The following is a 20,662-nucleotide window of genomic DNA, read 5'->3' as shown; positions in this document are numbered from 1 at the left end:
GTTTTCTCAGCGATGCCATAGAAGAACCATTTTGTGTTCCCAAAAGAATCTTTCAGTGAACCTTTTTTTCCCCTTTTGGTATGAGGAACATTTTAATTTTCTAACAAACCTTTTTCCCCACTATAAATAACCTTTTGTGCAATGGATCTTTAAAGGTTGTTTTTAGGCCTAAAGAACCTTTGTTTTTGAGTGCAGGGAGCTCACAGTCCTCTCAAAAGACAAAAGAAATCAATAGAAACTGTTGGAATGTTTGGGGAAAACGATTGCCAAATGTCTTTAAATCCTCGGCAACACACCTGAAGTGACTTTCAAATTGTAATGGGTTGATACTAGCTCATAGGTTTGTGATTGATGAGTGTGTTTTTGTCTCATTTAAACAAACATCATTCAGGACATGAAAATGAATACCAACACCACAAATCTGAGGGATAAACCAAATCATGGTCACATATGACTAAGTCGACCAACAAGTTAAAATTTCCAGACGGCAGATTGTGTCACGCCCAGATATGACTACCATGACAATGTTCTCCCTCCTTTTTAATTTTATTTTTTTTTTTTAAATATAGGAGGGGTTATGGGAAAGGCCAGACTAGTATTAACATAATGAGTACACTTTATGTGTATTATTTTGTCTTGGAGGAACTGGATCTCACCAAGCCCCTGCTTATTTATGACGTGGGTACAAAATATCAGTATTATACATGCATATATTGTTGTAAAGACTTTTTAAAAAAAAAGTTCTAAATAACTTGTTTTAGTAATAACTTGTATGATTCATTCAAGAAAAAGCAAATACATACTGAAGCTCATACTATTAACAAAACAAAAACACACTTTGTTCAAACAGGTTTATTATCCTATAAACAGTATTCAGCATTGTACCACAAAAGTTCAGCAAGTAACACATCTCATGTTATTCCAATTGCATACCTTTTCTGTTTACAGTATTTACAACTTGCCATCAAAAATGTTTATCACATTTGTCTATAATCAATCTCATAACTGTTCTGAAATGAAGTGATGTGAAAATCTCTGAAAAAAACATTTTAGCTGTGTGTTATTCAGAGTAACACATTTTCTGTAACATTCAGAAAAATAAACATTCATGAGTTGAAACTTCATAAAGACCAAACATATGCACTGCTTAAATTATAGTAAGGACCACCAACTATTTTGTCAGCAATATAATTGTGTGCTGCAAAAGAAGTTATTAAACTAGCATCAAGTTTGAATCAATCTTCCATAGATTTTATTCAACTTTTGCATTAACCATCTCATAATTTATCTTGCCTTTTATCTCGAGTTTTGAAACACTAATACAGACTTGGGAGGAGCTAAATTAAGATAGAAGAATGTGTCTTTCACATTAAAAAGATACTTTTTTTTTTTTTTTTAAAGGTGTCCACATTCATGAACAGAATCAGCAAAAGAATGTAAAAGGTGTATTTCTTAGGGTATGAGAAAATTAAGATTAAATAGTACATACTGATCTTGCATAGTCAGCCCATTCATCCCAGCTTCCAAGAGACAAACCCCTGACCTCTGGGACTGAATCTGTAAAAACTGGCTCATCAACAAACACGTATTCAAAAGTAATGTAGTGGTATAAAAGCATTGGCAGGCAAACTGTGGGCCTAGTGTTCTTCAGTAATGAGTGAAATGTGTTACAATAAGGTAAGATTCATTGAGGGCTGGATAAAAATCTCAAGTCAACTATTACAGAAACTGATAACGGAAATCCCAAATACGTCATGAGACACAGGGAGCAGTTAAAATGAGTACTTAAGAGAAGTCAAGAGTTAAATATTTATCATCTCCATGAGAAAAAAACAAAAAAAACAATGAATGCTTCATTCAGTATTTTTAAACCTATGAATCAATTAAGAGAAAAAAAGCTAACAAATCACTAATTACTATCAGTGTACTCCTTAAAAAAAAAAAGAAAAAAAAAAAAAAAAAAAAAAAGTCAAAAGCAAGTTTTATAGCAGTGGTAGTGCTTTTCATACAAACGCTAGCAATTTTGAAAGTGGACGTATCAGGCACTTAGATCGTGTTTGAGACGACGTCAAAAGGACTGCAGAATAATTCCACTATAACCTTGACCTATAGTTGAGCTGTGGCTTATCAAGGGTTTTTTTGGAGTCAGCCTTTTCTCAAAGGAAAAAATTCCCACACACCTGTCAAACACAGAGAGAACAAAGCCAGGCTGCCTGTACACAGAAAATAGAGAAGATGCAGATAGGAAGAGCAGATTTATCTGTCCTTGGACGTGAGCTTCTCGATCAGCTCCTGAAGGGGTGCTAGCTCTTTCCGATCAATCAAATTAAACTCCTGGAGAAAAAAAAAAAAAAGTAGAGAGAGAAACGTTTTCATTTGAGTTGGCCCTGTAAAACATCATATTCATATCCTTATGATAAGTAAAACCACTCAAACACCAACTCACACACCTCAATGACACAAGTACACACCTGAACGAAGAAGATAAAGTGTTTGAAAGAGGTGTTGAGGTGCGCCTCCTCCTGCAGCTGGATAACAGAGTCAAAGTGCTGGTGGTAGATGTGAGCGTAAACACGGAAGAGTCTCTTCAAAATGGTCTTGGCCACCGACATGAAGTTCTTCGGGAAAGGGACCCCTATAAGTGTCACACAGAAAAACAACTTTAAAATGATCCTATTATGTTTTTTTCTGATATTACCTTGCATGTAGTGTGTAATATAGTTGTTTATGAATGTAAAAAGTATGCAAAGTTTCAAAGATCAGAGTGCACAACCATGGGAGGTATTGTCTTCTTGACTATCTGAACCAATTTGTCAATAATTCCAGCACAAACGTACATAGATTTGTAACAAATATGCATAATGCCAGCCTATTTTCTTCACTGGCTGCCAGTGAACATTTATTTTGACCAGCCCTGCAGTTGTAGCTGAGGCCTGGGAAAGTTCGGTTTGTGTTGTCACTTATCAAGAAGATGCCATTTTCTGTGCTGTGAAAGCAAATCCATTTTGCATGCACTTCCAAAAGATGAGGACTTGGGCTTGAATTGATACGGTGAAACTGACGACATTGTTACTGTTCATATCACTGTGTTTACAAGTGCTGAGGAAGCCTCCAAAGCTGAAATTCAGTTACGGCAATGATTCATCCGTTTCATTTAATTAAATCATTTCAGATGCTATGAGAAAAGAGGTGATGCTGCAATGTAAATTATGAGAAACTTTAAGTGTTTTTTGACGTTGAATGCATGTAAACCTATTGTAGGAGGTCTCCAAAACAAAATTAGGAACCTTTAAAATAGCATAATAGGGGAACTTTAAAAACTGAATTTACAGCAAAAGGAAATGGTGGAAAAAATGGCCAGCAGAATATATGTAACTAGTTTCCTTGAGAAGACTGAATTGTTTGAAGAATGTTTTGTTGATGCTTTAAAAGTGCCACCATGTGGACAATTCCCTCCATGACCATGATGAGCTATATAAAGAAAAAGCATACCAAATTTCGATATCATGCACAATTAAATTAAAGGAGAACGCTTCAAACCTATTTTTGAAGGGAAAAGTGTCTCATCATCAAGCTGATCCTGGACCCAAGTCATCAGGTAATCAATGTACTTTGGAGCGGAACATTTTATTGGTTTTTTTATGTTGGTCCCATCAGCCCAGTGATATTCATACCTGCAGACAACACACAAAAAGCTAATTAAAAGAAATATATTTTTTTACATTTACATTACACATGCAGCACTCTTGTAAAGTACACATTACCGTTCAAAAGTTAACTTATGCTGACAGCCTTGGTAAACATAAAAGACTTCATTCAAAAATCTTCAACATTTTGAACAGTAGTGTAACGGCCGTTTCACACCACAAGCTTGAGCTTTGTGTCAGCGTAACTACACCACTGCAGCTACAGATGTGTGAGAGTATTCACACTGGAAACATTTGTACAGTCACAGCAGCAGCTCCAAAGCTACATATAAGTGAGCATTTCTTTATAAACTATATTTCTATATAGTTTTTACTATATTTGTTTTTAGAAGTCATTTATAAACATGATAGTCTTGAAAGTTTATAAACATAGGGAGATGTACAACATTTGCATGTAAATGGTAAACAACAGCCAAGAAAACAGCTCCGATCATGTCTTTTCAGTCATACATTGATCTATTTACAAGACAGTAAACTGCGGAAAAAAAACAGATTTGATTTGGGTAGTGCTAGAGCCTATGTACCTGTGTATTACATAATAAACTAAAAGAAAGTTTATATATATCATATTTTTGGGTTAGTTTACTCTAGTTTTTTTTTTTTTAATAAACCATACTTATTATAATTAAACTGAATAATTAAAGGCTCCAATGGCTCAGTGAGGCCCCCGTAGACAGTAAATTAATTTACACTTTCAAACGCCCAGAAAGCTACTAAAACATATTTAAAACAGTTCATGTGAGTTCAGTGGTTCTACCTTAATTTTATAAAGTGACGAGAATACTTTTTGTTCACAAAAAACAAAATAGACTTTTCAACAATATCTAGTGATGGGCGATTTCAAAACACTGCTTCGAATCTTATGTTTCCAATCAGCGGTTCGGAGCATCAAAGTCACGTGATTTCAGCAGTTTGCCAGTTTGACACGTGATCCGAATCACTGATTTGACACAAAAGACTCAAAGCAGTGTTTAGAAATCGGCCGTCACTAGTAGTGGTTAAACGGATCGTTGTTGATCCGTGATCCGTACGGACCAAGGCCCACGGTTCGGGAGGCATGTGATTCGCGGATCAATTGCAACTTTAACCGCAATAGAGTGAAAGGTTATCATTTGAACGTGTTTTGTCTTGCAGGTTTACACATTAAATAGATATAAAAACCATTTCAGCGCGCTAAAAGAGGATTTAATTCGGTATCGCACGCAGCGCTGTTATCGGTGCGCACAGACGCACACACACTCAAGGCTCGCGCGCACAGAGAGAGAGAGAGAGAGAGAGAGAGAGAGAGAGAGAGAGAGAGAGAGAGAGAGAGAGGCGCGTTATCCACCTGTTTCCGCGGGCCAGTACTGTAAAAGAGAACGTGGGTACAACTTCCGGTGAGGCGGCGGAAGTAGCATACCAATGGTATTTAGTGTGCTAATTAGCGAAGAGGCTAAGTGTTTTTTGGATCATTGTTTACTTTGCAAAGTTGCAAATCTTTATGAGAGATGTCGTTACGGCGCTCAGGGACAACATCTCAGTTTACTACATTATTAGTAAATAGTATCACAATACAATAAACAGTTTTCGTGCCCTTAATTGCCCTTTACTTTACTGACCTTCCACAACAGTGCTACTGCATGACTAGAGCATCCTGACCCTGCAATACATGAACAACCCGCTGTCTGTTCTTCACCTGTCACTGATGCACCAAAGCCTTATGATGTGATATTTTACTCCTAACGTATCCTGCGTGCCAGAGCCAGTCGCGTTTCCACTGTATGCGATGCTAAAGGCTACTGATGTTAACCATTGCGATAAATACACACGTTTATGGAAAATATCAGAGACTGCTTGAGGGACGAAGACAATTCTTATATGATTATAATCGTGTATTTATTTACTTTAATGTTTTATCTGTCTCTTCCCTGTGCCTGTTGATTCCTGACAAATGTATATCTTTCACAGATTCACACACTCCGGTTAACTCGTATAACTCATAACTCCTGTTGCCTTCTCATGAGCTCCCTCTGTTGCTCTGGCTGAAAGGATCAGGATAGATAGACGAAGAGATCGCGCAAACATCCTCGGATTGCAATCATCGCATTATTTAGAGGAAAATAAATAGAAATGCTCAGAAAAGTGACGTAAACATAGGGTATGTTATCAATATATTTCTAAATGTGTAGCCTTTGGATTTAAAAGCCTTAGTGGAGTTGTTTTGTGCATTCTTGTGATCGCAAATAAATGGAAGCAGGCGCAACTGAATAGGTCTGTTAGATTTAGCATGATTGATCTGCACTCCCGATATAAATTAATACATTACTATTAATGTAAAAATTTTTATTGTAAAACATTGTTCAAATATTGATGCTGGAATCTTAAATCTTTAAGTAAAAAACAAACGTTCGCAAGTTTGGATCGTTAAATCTTGAATGACTGTCAAATGTTGAATGAATGAGTGTCACATCCAGCTTGTTTACTTCGAACCGGAAGACGCTCCCACGTTTGACGCAAGGCCTCATGGGGCGTAGGAAACTTGTGGATAGCTCTCAAACTCCAAATAGATTTCTCTTTCACGTCCTCAATGCACTTGGATGGTCACATACACGGTCCGTGTACGTTTTGATAGTTTGTTTTCCAATTTGAAATGAAATACGCAGAAACGAGAAAACAGTATTTCCCATTTTTTCGTTTGTTAAAAAAAAACGGAAAAACAAGATTTTGACTCGATTTTCGTTTTTTCGGGTCATGGATAGAAAACGGAAACACGACTTCAAAACTCGTTTTCCACATGTGGGCGGTCATTACACGCCCCTTTCAGCCGATTGGTCAATGAAATCTGAGCCAGTGACGTCATCTTCAGTTCGTTCAACAAAATAACAGTCTCTCCTGCTATATCAGTAGATGTCATAAATCGGCTTTCTTCTGTGCAACCTAACGGGTATTTCACAGAAATATTTATTTCAGAAATGTTAATCAGCACACAGACTGTTGTAATGCGGTTTGTAGTTTAATATGCATGCTGAAACTGCGCTACCCACACAGAGGAGCGGATGAAAAGCACAGATTTAAAAAAAAAAAAAAAGTTTTTATTTTATTCTATTTTGAATAAATAGAATAAATCACAATAAATAAGTAGTGTAAGCAGTTTTGAAAAACGAACAATAGCTCATCTCTCTATTTATTTTATATAGCCTAACATTGCCTGCTGAATATATAGGCTAATGTTAATAACCCTTTGGTTAAAAGATTGAGGGAATATGTAAAGATCAAACATTAAAGATCAAAATTACAGCTACATAGCTATTTTAGTTATGACAAAAATAATATATATAAAACGAATTAATTTAAAGCTGAACTGAAACAGAAACCGGCGTTATAACTACCTCTCTAATTTGACACAAATCCAAATGTTTCAATATTCACGATTTGGAGGCTAAACTATATTTATTATTTGAACGCTTTTATTGTATAGCCTACAGACTACTTAAAATGAGCAGTATAACTTTTTATATATTTGGTTGAATAGGCTATGTTATTTTGACAGTTAACAGGCTGTGATGTCAAGTTACTAAAACTGATGTGTGTGCGCGTTAGGCACCGACGCGTTCACTTGAATTTTCTTATAAAAACGGAAACAACTTAAAATACTCAGACATTTATGGTCAAATATATGTAACACCATTCGAATCTGCGAAGGGTTAAATAGGCCCATTATTTTTGTACACTCACAATAAAAACAAAACACTGCTCGTAAAATAAACAAAGACATTTTCTGCCGTCTCGGTTTCCTTTCTGTGAACGTCTCAAAAATGAACCGACACTCATATTGTCGCATTTTTTTCCCCCTTTCATTTTGGTAATATGTTAATTACTTAAGTGAAATAAATTTCGCGCATAGGCTATTTATTCGTTTTATATAATTGAATCCTTTTTTCTCCGTTCACAGAAGCGCGGCAGGTGCGTGATGATGATGAATCCTCATGTTCTGTTGTTTATTCTGCTATTTGTTCATTTAGGCTAAAACTAACCCTCTGGGATTTTTTTTAATGATTCACAGACATTTATCATATGCATACAGTAAATTTTCCCGCTGTTTAAGCCACGAATATTTACAAAATAATATAATTACAAAGATAATAAAAGATAATAAAATAATTACAAAGATAATAAAAGTTCTATGTTCAATATACAAGAGTTTTTGTTTTGCTGTTGTCCACTAAAGCAGCTGACGCAGAATCGCCAATTGCCGTTAAATCGAAATTGAAAGTAAAATGTTCAGGGCCATTTAATTCATTCAAAAGCGAAGGAAAGACAGAAAAAGTGAGGATAGCAAGTAAACTGTGACGTATAATAATGTTCACTGTGTTCACAAAAGTGTTTAATTTAAGAGATAAAATCTGCATGGCCATTTATAAGTAAGGAAAACTAAAAAGGCCCCGATGGTGATACCGTTATTAGGTGTTGCCACACAGTGGATAGCCTATTTTCTAATATGACTTCATAGTCTACTATATAGCCATGCAAGGAATGCGTCTGCTAAATGATTGAATTTAAATGTATAAAATGGAAACAAAACATTTAAATAAGAAAAAAAATGAGTCCAGTAGCCACTGATCTATAGAGAATAGTCTATCATTATGTACTATAGCCTATTGATCGGTGGTAGTATCCCAAAGGATGTCATGCGCTTGGTAACAGATGTAGAGGCATTTACATTTTACATTTAAAAAAAAACAAATGACAGCTTAAAAACAGACTTAATTAAATTTACTGTAGGGTTTTTAAACTTTTTTTTATCTGTGCAAACATATTTCTGTGAAATACGCGTTAGGTTGCACAGAAGAAAGCCGATTTATGACATCTACTGATATAGCGACAGAGGACTATTATTTTGTTGAACGAACTGAAGATGACGTCACAGGCTCAGATTTGATTGACCAGTCGGCTGAAAGGGGCGTGTAATGACCGCCCACATGTGGAAAACGAGTTTTGAAGTTGGTTTCCGTTTTCTATCCGTGACCCGAAAAAAACGAAAATCGAGTCAAAATCTCGTTTTTCCGTTTTTTTTTTTAACAAACGAAAAAACGGGAAACGACCGTTTTCTCGTTTCTGCGTATTTCATTTCAAATTGGAAAACAAACTATCAAAACGTACACGGACCATACACGCATTATGTCAGTCAAAATACCCCTCTGAGCAAATATTCTTGTAAACACATTCAGTTATGTCTTAATTGAACGAGGTGAGAATTCGGATGTGTATCTATCTGATGTGTGCGTGCATGTCTTACTCTTTAACCCTTTAAGACCTGAAGGCTTTTTTAGAGGTTTTTTTTCTGAGCGACACACACAAAAGTAAAGACTCATAACTCCAAAACTATAGCAAGGAGAGTCAAAAGGTAGGTATCATTTGATAGAAATCATTTTAAATTTTAAGAAAATATAAATTACATTACATTGGGATATTATCTTGCTGAGAAACAGCTGATAAAAGACAAAAAATATATATAATTTTTTAAAAATAATTTTTCTTTTTTTTTATTTGACATGGAATAACTCAGGAACACAATAAGATCGCTAAAAAAAAAATATTTTTTGGTGATGCTCTCCTATATGTGAGCTGCATCTGGTTCAAATTTCGTGGTGATAGGATAAAGAATAGTTTGAAAAATTGTTGTTCATTTTTTCCGCAGCCAGGTGGCGCCAACGGGCGGTAAACTCCGGTTTAGAGGTGCTTCTCAGCACTCGTTAGGAGTTTTTCAAAATGTTTAGATGCATTAAAAAGATGAGATTCTAAGCTTTAAAATGATATCTATTATGTGTTATTCCACGTTGGAAAACGAACATGGATGGGTCCGGGAACATTGGATACACGCTGCATCCCGGAGAGATGAGAGACATGTTTTTAGCCAAGTATGTTAAATCATTTCGTGAGTAATATCTTGTGATCAACACAATATATTATATTGATTTTGGATTCATTTTAATCTTGAGAATCTGCTTTAAATATTGATGTGCAATTCTATGATCTGTGCATTTTTCATGAAGTTATGAGCATGTGAAATATACATACTTGTATTCAGTTAGCGGCTGTGCTATTTTTGTTGTAAATGCATATTACTCAGACTCATTAGAGGGTGAAAACAATGCAACAGAAGCATGTTGGAGGCTTGATATGAAAGTTTAAAGTCTCTGGTTTTGTATGCAAAAAGATTTTTTGTGCTACCTAATACTATATGGATTCAATTTTCATTGGCTTTTAAAGAGAGACACGCAAATGGGAGCGCCGACGCTCCATCCGGTCTTAAGGGGTAAAAGTGACAGCAACCTATAAATACCTGCTGTTGTCTGTCATGTAAATCAAACAACGAAACACAGCTTTAACAAAGATTAATCTATATTAAATTTATACAGTGAACAGTGTCATTTTACATTTAATTATTCCAATTCTGTGCATGAAAATTAATACTACAGTTAGACCTTATACTTTATTTGTAACTTTATGTGGTATTTATCTATGCTTGTTGTAATTGGTGTACAGTATTTGTTCTTTTTACAGTCTGTTCACTTGCCTATAATAATGTATTAGTTAGGCTAGTAGTTTATGCTGTGGTATCAGAGTAGTTTAAGTGGGCAAAGTAATAAATGCAAAGTTAAGTTACCCCCAATCCAATTTTTTTTTTTTTTTGTGCTGATCCGAAAAATGATCCGATCCGTGACATCATAACCGTGACGTGATCCGAACCGTGAGTTTTGTGATCCATTGAACCACTAGTCACTAGATATTGTTAAAAAGTCATTATTTTGTTTTTTTTTGGCACACAAAAAGTATTCTCGTTGCTTTATAATATTAAGGTAGAACCAATGAAACTGTAACTGTAAATTAACTTGCAGTCTATGGAAGCCTCACTGAGCCATCGGATTTCATCAAAAAATACCTTAATTTGTGTTCCAAAGATGAACGAAAGTCTTACAGGTTTGGAACGACATGAGGGTGAGTAATAAATGACATTATTTTCCTTTTTAGGCGAACTAACCCTTTAAAAACAAGTTTAAATGGGTAAATCTTCTATGAATATTTTTTATTCTTCATTTTCTTTTCTGACATACTACAGTTCTTGTTAAAACACACTAGACATACTTATCCTGTGCATTTTGAGCACTTTTTGTGTGACATCACATTTATTTTGTCCATCAAAGTGTGCTTTCACTTTAATTGAGCGTGAGCAGCGCAGCAAAAATAGACTTGGCGCCGAAACACCCACTTCACTGCTGTTCATGTGACGCTCCTGCTCCTGGTGTGAATGCACTCATTGGTTAACATACACAATATATGCGCTGCTTACACTTGCGGTGTGAAATAGCCATAATGCTTAAAATATTTCACATGATAAATCCCTGCAAATACTTACTTGGGTCCAGCAGACATTAGTGGGCAGCTTTCCTCAGTGCAGAAGTCTGTGATGGTCCCATACAACATGTTGATCTGGTTAAAAAAGTCCACAGCTACGAGCACATGAAACAGCATTATAGTACAAACTCATGCCAGCATCTTTAAACATGTAAAAACCCACAGTCTGAAATGAATCACATTTTGTTCTAAACAAAAGCAACATAAATATCTACCCTATGCAGTTCCATCACAACCCTCAAGGGGTTTTGGAAGCTCTGCTGTAATTATATAACAGAAGTTGGGTACACCCAATATTTCATGAGCTGCAGCAATTAGATGAAACCCTAAACCCTAGCAACATCAGCGCTGCCAGAGTCTGTATTCAGCCCTCTGTCCCTGAGGCTAACATTCTAAGAAAGCTCCACTGTCTCTATTGTTAAAAATAGAAGAAGGCCAGAGGCTATCCAAGCAACTGCCTCTGAAATGTTGAAAAAAACAGACCTTATAAAATGGACGTTAACTGGAAGATGCATTTAAACGTGAGCGGCAGCATGAATACAGAATACTGATTTGACTGTACCCATTTTAAAAGGTTTTGAAATCTGAGATGGTAGCATGTGTGCACATAGAATATTTTCTTTAAAGCCACAACACTGAATGTGACAGACACATTTAGTCTGAGATGCCATTAGAAGGAATGATGTATGATGACATGTCTACATCATTAGGTTATTCACATTATATTTTAATTTAATTTTTAATTCTACGGACCTACTTACAATTGAGAACTATAGGGGACAAACATAATCACTTTTGTTACACATTGCAGTGCTTTCCACAGGTTTGAAAAATCCTACTATTACCCACGGCACAAAAATGGTCTACTACATGTGACAAACAAACAATGTGTGATTTTTAACAGTATGTTTATTTATTGAAGTTAATTTTGATTAAACAACATATACATTTAATTACATACTAACATTATGCATTATTATGCATTGTAAATTATGCAAAATTACAGCATTTAAATGGTTCACATTTTCCTATGTTCTCCTTGCTGTCATATAGTGTCTCTCTCAGTGAATAGGACACAGATTTTACTAGTAAAATTTATAAAACGAATAATATATGTGTCAAATAATGTTCTTAGTCTTTTATTCCTGTGGGGGAGACTACAATAATTTACTATGAATTAAATGGAAATCAAATTAAATACAATTTATTGTTTAACCAAAATACCAATAATGCCCAAAAGAAAAAGAAAAAACTTAGCGTGTGACTTTTAATTATAAACAAACCCGAAATACACAGGTACTCTTATTTTGAAATGTCTGTACTATTGCAGGCTGATCTTACAATCGTCTAAAACATTTTATATAAAAGCCATAAAAGTAGACATTGTAATAATTCATCAACTTGAGTTCATTAGTAATCGCTTGGCATGAATCTGCGCTTTTCATTGATTGAGAATCACTTTGAAGCAGACTGAAGTGCTGTTGCGCGAGCTTGTAGAAAGCGCAACAGCGCCCCCTTGTGACTTTGCAAAATGCAGCGCCCGTGGGAATGTCAGCGGGTGTAAACTGTTCTGACGCACACATAACGAGAAGGTACGAAAGACTAGTTAATCGATCGCGGATGGTTTCATTATCTTGCGTGGATATAAAAGTATAAGAGGATAAAAATAATAAAAGCAAAAATGTGTCTCCGAATATACTTGGGCGGCCGTTATTATACGTGGGCGGCCCGCCCAAGTAAAGTCTATGTGTGGGAAGCACTGCATTGTATTACTATAGTAACCATAAATTAGGCATAATTACATGCAACTAACTAACTAACCCTAAAGCAAACCCTAATCCCACCCTAACCTTATAGTAAGTACATGTACTAAATATTATTCAGTTCTTATATGTATCATTACATAGTAATAGGGACACATTAAAATAAAGTGAACCCCTTTTTTTTTATAAAAAAAAAAAAAAAAAAACACACCAAGGATGCAAACACAGATTTTTTTTTTTTCTTCTAGATAAAAGTCACATGCTTACTGTTGACTGCCACCCATTCATTAAGGTCCTCTCCATCGGGGAGCATGACGGCCATGCGCAGGTTCCCGCTGCCCAGCGTGGCCTCTGCATGCTTCAGTAGCTCGTACTGGTGCGAGCCCTCTGGAATGTTCTTCTTCGGTTTGAACGTCTTTGACGAGCGGCTTCCACTGTGGAGTAACAGAAGAGTAAGAATGCAGGATGTTCATACTTTAATGATTTGCTGCACACTTACACTGAACCAAAGAATACTCAGCTTGGTCAAGCAAAATTTTAACATATTGAACATGAAATACTTTTTAGTTTTAGTTTTGAAACCTGTTTGTGTGGGATTAAACAGTAATGTAATGAGATAATCTAGAATGTCCAACAGCTATTGGTTAGGACAACATTTATATAGCAGAGATGGAGTTTATTTTTATCACCGCATGCCTACATCAAAATGCCACTTAAATCTGGCAGCACTCAAAATACAAGCGAAGATGAGGGTTAATATTCTTCAAAAACATTTCCTAGCTGCTGGGACAAATTAATGCTGGTATACTGCCATGAATACTATTCTTTAAAAGTAGAGCTGCACAATTATTTGTTAAAAGATTGCAATCTCGATATAAACACCCACACAATCTTATCCCTAAATGACAGCATTTTGGCTATGTCTATTAAACGTTTTACAAGTACGATCACAGCAGACATTCAAATCTGTGTTGGCGCTGCCACTGAGCCAGAGAAAGCAGTAGTCATAGATATGAAACCGCTCCACAAACAGTCTTTTCAACCACACTATCACTATATCTGTGTCACAATTAGGGATGTCAATTTACATGAATTCCCATAATCGATGGGAATTACACAAGTATGTAGTTCGTATGTTCAGTAAAATCACTTGTTTGGAGGTTTCTGGGACCCAATGGACCCTAAGCATCGTTAGTTACAATAATTCAAATTATCACAGAAGTACTGGGAATAAACACTGATGTCTACGGTAGCAATATCAAAATGGAGTAAACCACCTTTAGAAAGTAACAACTCTTCAAATAAAGATTGTCTCAATTTCATTGTTACACCAGTAGCTGGTGACAAGTGACTGTCAAAAAATGTATTTGTCAAAAAAAAAAAAAAAAAAAATGAAACAGGTGAAGTATTTTTGAGTGAGTCATTGAATCATTTATTCAAACTGATCTTTAAAAATATAATAGATTTAATAATAATTAAAATAATAATTAAATTAAAAATGTAAAAAAAAAAATTAAATAGATTGCAGCGATTGCATTTTGTCAGAACCTCTAGTAAATTACATGTTATTTTGTTTAGTTGTCTATTCAGAATCATAGTAATATCATGATCTCCATTTTAAACAAAACAAAAAAAAAAAAAAAACTTTATTAGGGACTTTATTGGGAGTTACAGTGTTTAAATTTAGACACTTTACAACAAAGGTAATATTTTCCTAGCAAATTACATAAGATAATTATTTTTTTGAATATTGCAATTTAGTGAATTTGATTAAATAATAAAAATGTATTTTATAGTCACATTATTAATAATATTTAACATTCTTCTTTCAACAGCCTTTTATTTGGATTATTTGATTAATAGCAAAAAAACTTATTAAAGTTAAAAAAAATAAAAATAAAAAAAAACTTCCCAACTGGAAAAAGGTTAGGTAAAAACCTTAATATATATTTCACTATCAAAGACAAGCTCATAAAGAATTTGACTTGGAAGAAAATTTTTATGAGGTCAGCGGTGTTTATTTAACTCATAGCCTTAGACAAGACACAGGGATAGTGTAGAGAGCTATAGGGAGGTATTCAACACCTCCTGAAGACTTCATATACATATACAGGTAAAACTTCTCTAGCATAAGCTGGGCCACTCCTCATCTGAATTGACGCTACAAGCATATGTGCCTTTACTGGTCTATCAACACCTCAAAGCCAGCCTGTCTTCACCAATTCAACAGCTGCTCTGGGTAGTGTGTCCACCTGTTTAGACACATTCAGGACAGGGTTTGCATAGTAAAGAACAAAAGGAAACTGGAAGTGATCAACAATTACAAACCTTCTGAAAGCACAACATCCAAAATCAGACAAACCTTCTGAAAGCACAACATCCAAAATCAGACAAACCTTCTGAAAGACTCACTTGAATGACCAGCATGTGTCAAGCCAACAATACAGAAGAAAGGATCAGACCTGCGACCCATTTTCAGGCCATGACGCTCCAAAATGACATTATCTTTTACTCCTAATGACATTTTCCTGAGTCAGGCGACTGCATCAGAGCATCAAGCAGAAGTCAGATGGGAAATTCCAGTCTTCACCAAGCGAAAAACATGTGGCCAAGACCAAGAGCACACTCAAAGGGGATAATTATGCTGTTTTAGCAACAAAACAATAGTTAAAGACACTCGTTGCAGACATCAATTTAAAGTCAGCATAAAACGGAAGTTGTGACATATCTGAATGAAGCAGCTTTTCGAACAAGAAAAAAATATAGGGTAGGACTTGATTTTGCCCATTGGGAATTAATAGGATCACTCTGGTTTGCTATTGCTGTGATCTCATGTGAGAGACGGGTTGTCCCGCCCTCACACTGAAATGTCACACAGATGTCACTGCAAGATGAAGGGAAAGTTATTTTGATTAAAGATTATGATTTGATTCGATTATGAAATACATTTGTCTCTCATTCTAATTTTTCTAATTGGTGGACATGACAGGTAGCCAGGTATGCTGACATATACTCAGAATTCATGCACCTATTTCACCTATCCAAGTGCACACACACAGCAGTGAGCACTGGGCAGCCATTTTTGCTGCAGCACCCGGGGAGCAATTGGGGGTTAGGTGCCTTGCTCAAGGACACCTCAGTTGTGTGGGTAATGTGAGTGGAAGACAGCAGTATTCATTCACTAACCCCACCAACATTTCCTGCCGGTAATGACACTCGAACCTGTGACCTTCGGGTTACAAGCCCAATTCTCTAACCGTTAGGCCACAACTGCGTAATGCAAGGCTCTTTTTTTTGTCTTTACACTCAGCTGAATTATACAGCCTGAGTTACAGCACAAGTACTTCCTGTTTTCAAAGGAAAGCAGAAGAAGAGAGAAATGCACTAGTCTTTACATTGTTGACTAATTACATTTGTTCTTCATGATACTTGTTTCTATGATTTAGCTCTCACAAGAATTAAATCCACTGTAAGGTAGTTTCTCCTTAGAAAAATATATTGATAGATATCTAGGGAGAAACTAGCGTTTGGCGGTATATCGAGTTTGTACGATATATATTGCTATATTTTTATAAACAATATAGGATGAGGCAATTCAGTTTATATTGACAGTAGTTTGATATTACAAGCACAACTGAAAAATAGTGAAGGACAGAGTGAGCTGCTACAGGAGAGCTCATAATCCAATTTGTCCTAAACAAGAGACATGCTTTAAATTAAGGGCTTCAAAATAACTCATAAGATATAGTTACCATGCATAGTTTAAAGTGGCTTGCTCTTTCAGGTCCTCTGACAGAAATTTTTTAAAGGTGCCTTAGATTCAAAATTTGAATTTACCTCAGCATAGTTGAATAACAAGAGTTCAGTACACGGAAAAGACATACATTGAGTTTCAAACTCCATTGCTTTCTCTTTCTTATGTAAATCTCATTTGTTTAAAAGACTTCCGGAAAACACGCAGATCTCAACATAACACCGACTGTTACGTAACAGTCGGGGTGTACGCCCCAATATTTGCATATGCCAGCCCATGTTCCCAACATTATGAAAGGCATTAGACAAGGGCAGCCATTAACGTCTGGATCTGCACAGGTGAATCAACAGTCTAGGTAAGCAAGAACAACAGCGAAAATGGCAGATGGAGCAATAATAACTGACATGATCCATGATAGCATGATATTTTTAGTGATATTTGTAAATTGTCTCTCTAAATGTTTCGTTAACATGTTGCTAATGTACTGTTAAATGAGGTTAAAGTTACCATCGTTTCTTACTGAATTGACGGAGAAAAGAGCCGTCACTATTTTCATTTTTAAACACTTGCAGTCTGTATAATTCATAAACACAACTTCATTCTTTATAAATCTCTCCAACAGTGTAGCATTAGCCGTTAGCCACGGAGAACAGCCTCAAACTCATAGAGAATCAAATATAAACATCAAAATAAATACTTTACTCACATAATTCGAAGCATGCATGCAGCATGCATGACGAACATCTTGTAAAGATCCATTTGAGGGTTATATTAGCTGTGTGAACTTTGTAAATGTGCTGTAATATAATCGAGAGCTCGTGTGGCAGGGAGCACGCGAATTAAAGGGGCGACACGCTGAAAAAACTCAGTGCATAGTTAATGATGCCCCAAAATAGGCAGTTAAATTTAAAAAAATCTATGGGGTATTTTGAGCTGAAACTTCACAGACACATTCAGGAGACACCTTAGACTTATATTACATCTTGTGAAAAAGCATTCTTGGGCCCCTTTAATGCATTTGAAATGCAAGTTAAACACCACATTTCACAGCTATATTCTCCATCTGTAAATGTTAGAAGGTCATGCAAATATTTCCATTTTGCTGTTAGGAGTGGACGAGCCTTAACTTCAACTTAAGTTAACTTAAGTTTAACTCTATAACAAATATATACTGTAGCATAGCCTACATTGGTTACATTCACTGTATTTGTTTTCATAGCCAATTTAACCAGCTTTATAAAGCCATTTTCATGAACACTGTTTGTAGGACATTTGGCAGGATGTGAAATAAAAATTATAAAATATACAGATTTTTATCATCCAAATATTGAAAGTAAAAAATACACACACATTATATATATATATATATATATATATATATATATATATATATATATATATGGTATATCGCCATTCAGCCCCAAAAAAACCCCCAAACAAACACGATTTTATTTTTTTTATTTTTTTATTTTTTTTGCCATTATCACCCAGTCCTAGGAGAAACTGAAGAATAATTTAAAAATATAAATGTGAAAATCAACACACAGGTTGCACATGAGCACAAATCAACATTTTAAAAGGAAAAATTAACTGCATTGGGATTTACTACACTGGGTTACTTTACAGTATACAGTATACTGGGATTATAGTGGGATAATCCAGACTGATCATGTCTGGATTTCAGGTTGCACATTGCACTCTTATGTCAAATCATTAAGGTATGAACCGTGAAAGCGACAGAACGCTTATTAGGTCGCAATTATTGGTGATAACCTTTTTTTGGTTTTGCTGAAGGGACACATTTGAGGAAAAAGCTACTTGTGTCGATCCTCAAAACACTACTATATCCCTTTTACATAAATGGCATGATGTTGGAAAATAAGGCTCTGTTCAGAGTCAGATTACTGTAGTATAAATCCAAGTATAGTCATAAAGGATGAGTAACCAAATCCAATTTCATTGTGATGGCCTCATGTACTGGCTAAGTATTCTTCATTAGCCAGACTACAGTTGTGTTATGATGGTCACGCACTAAACTGCAGAGATACAATCAAACTGCGCTTTTTTATATGTCATAACTGTTCATTTCTAATAAGTGACGGCTGTGAGGCAGGATTGCTAATGTACGGGCAGCTTCGGGACAAAAGCAGTATTTCTCGCTTGCTAACTAGCCACCAGTGTTCCCATTTAAAGATCCCACTCATACTTACAATAAAAAGCTCATCTCTCCTTAAGGAAAATGCTCTGTAGATGAGAAACAGGCACTAATCCGTTATTTTGACTGTTGAAGGGTGGAAAAGCAAGGAATTTGAGCCTTAATGTCCTTAACACTCCAACAACACTGATCCTGCCCGTGCAAAAGTTCTCCTTCCCATCCAAAGTCTCTCCAGAGCCTTAAAATCTCGCGAGATCACAACACCCACTGCAGCTCTCATCTTTTAAAAAATAAGAGCCACGTTAAAGGCAGGGTAGGTAAGAAATTTTGTTCCAAATTTGTTTAAACTTTCTATATATATACATGCATAATTAAAATGTAAGAACTCTGATAAAAAGAGTATAAAAATCGAGTGACTCTAGACCGTTTAATCTGTATTAAACACAGCTCATTATTTCCATCCGGGACGAAACATAGGATTGGCTTAGGCGGCTGTCACTCTCTCGCAACCATGGCAACCACCCTTTTGCCACACATGACCTGCCCACTTGCGCGCGCACGTTTGATTTGGGGAATCCAAGAGGCATGGATCCTAGGAATACCAAAACAATGGCAGAGAAACAGCAAGCTAAATGCACAGTATCGGCCTATGCAGTTAGTGAAGGCAAACCAGGCAAAAAAAGGAAGACAGTAACAGTACAAGAAAAGGCAATGAACAAAAAGTCTTTGGATAAACAAAGAAATAAAACGCGAGTTAATATCGGCGTGGCTTTCCAGCGATGGCGAGAACTGAGGGAACTCAAGGGGCTGAAAAGTGACTCCTTGATGGCTTTATTTCTGCTGGACAGGTAAATCTTTCTTTTTGTATTTTGATCATACGTATTTTTTTGTTTATTTTTTCATGAAGCATGTGTCATTAGCACACTTAGCTGCGTAATATAGCTAACATAACATTACTTAGCGAGCCGTAGTAGAGACGATAAATAATGATAGCTATAGTGTTGAATTGTGCATAATTTTACCCTCTGTCTAACTCTTTTACCATGTTCACCTGTAAGTTTACCTGCACGTTTTTTTTCGCCTTTGTTTTGTTTTTATATTCTCTACCTATGTTTACTGATGTCTTTATCTTGTATCTGTGTGTGTCGTACACACTTTGTTGTATGTGTGTGTTATTATTTTGTGTCTGCAATGCAGTTGTGAGTTGATATTTGAGTGTATGTTACTCTGTTGATCTGTAGAACAACGTATATGTTATGAATCTTACACGAAATTCATCTTCATCACAGTGTAAATGATGGTAATGGAAAAACGTGTATCATGCAACCTGTTTTTAGCTTTGCCTTATAGATAACTAACTCGTTAGCGAATCAAAAAATATATATTTTAAACTTTACCAATATCAATATGCTAGCTTGATAGTGAGTACTAAAATACATCTTGTTTGTTTATCTTCATAATTATAAAGTTATTTTTATTACATGTGATTCTGACATGATGTCACTACATGCACTGTGCTCCTTCCTCTCCGCTCGTCTCAGGTAAATAACGCGTCTTCCAGCTCAGTGGTCGGAGTCGCACGTTCATGCGTTTTGGGGGCGTGGCTTTGGAAGGAGCCCAGAAGGGAGGGGGTGGAGTGAATGGAAATAATGAGCTGTCTTTAAAACAGTCGTGAGAGGTCTACAGACACTCGATTTTTATACTTTCTTTTTCAGAGTACTTACATTTTAATTATGTATTGATATATAAATAAAGTTTAAACAAATTTTGAAAAAAAAAAATTTATACATTTTTTTGCCTACCCTGCCTTTAAGCATAAAATATGAAGAAAAATAGGTTATTGTTTATTGTGAAAAGGGCTGTACAAATAATTTTCAATTTGGAAAAA

The 20,662-nt window shown here is 35.7% G+C and overlaps 1 protein-coding gene across 1 annotated transcript; it reads right to left on the bottom strand.

Moving 5' to 3' along the window:
• Positions 1-837: 837 nt before the first annotated feature.
• On the bottom strand, positions 838-19,020 carry mob1ba (MOB kinase activator 1Ba). The gene is made up of 6 exons (XM_048188354.1): positions 18,830-19,020; positions 13,133-13,299; positions 11,104-11,197; positions 3,541-3,674; positions 2,472-2,635; positions 838-2,334 (listed from the first exon to the last, which is right to left on the bottom strand). The coding sequence occupies exons 1-6, from the start codon at positions 18,841-18,843 to the stop codon at positions 2,257-2,259; spliced, it is 651 nt and encodes a 216-aa protein (XP_048044311.1). The 5' UTR covers positions 18,844-19,020; the 3' UTR covers positions 838-2,256.
• Between the last annotated feature and the right edge of the window lie 1,642 nt (positions 19,021-20,662).

This window comes from Megalobrama amblycephala, linkage group LG4, assembly GCF_018812025.1.
Source record: "Megalobrama amblycephala isolate DHTTF-2021 linkage group LG4, ASM1881202v1, whole genome shotgun sequence".
NCBI classification, from domain to species: Eukaryota; Metazoa; Chordata; class Actinopteri; order Cypriniformes; family Xenocyprididae; genus Megalobrama; species Megalobrama amblycephala.
The sequence above is the reverse complement of the archived record's forward strand: the minus strand, read 5'-3'. Positions and strand labels throughout refer to the sequence as shown.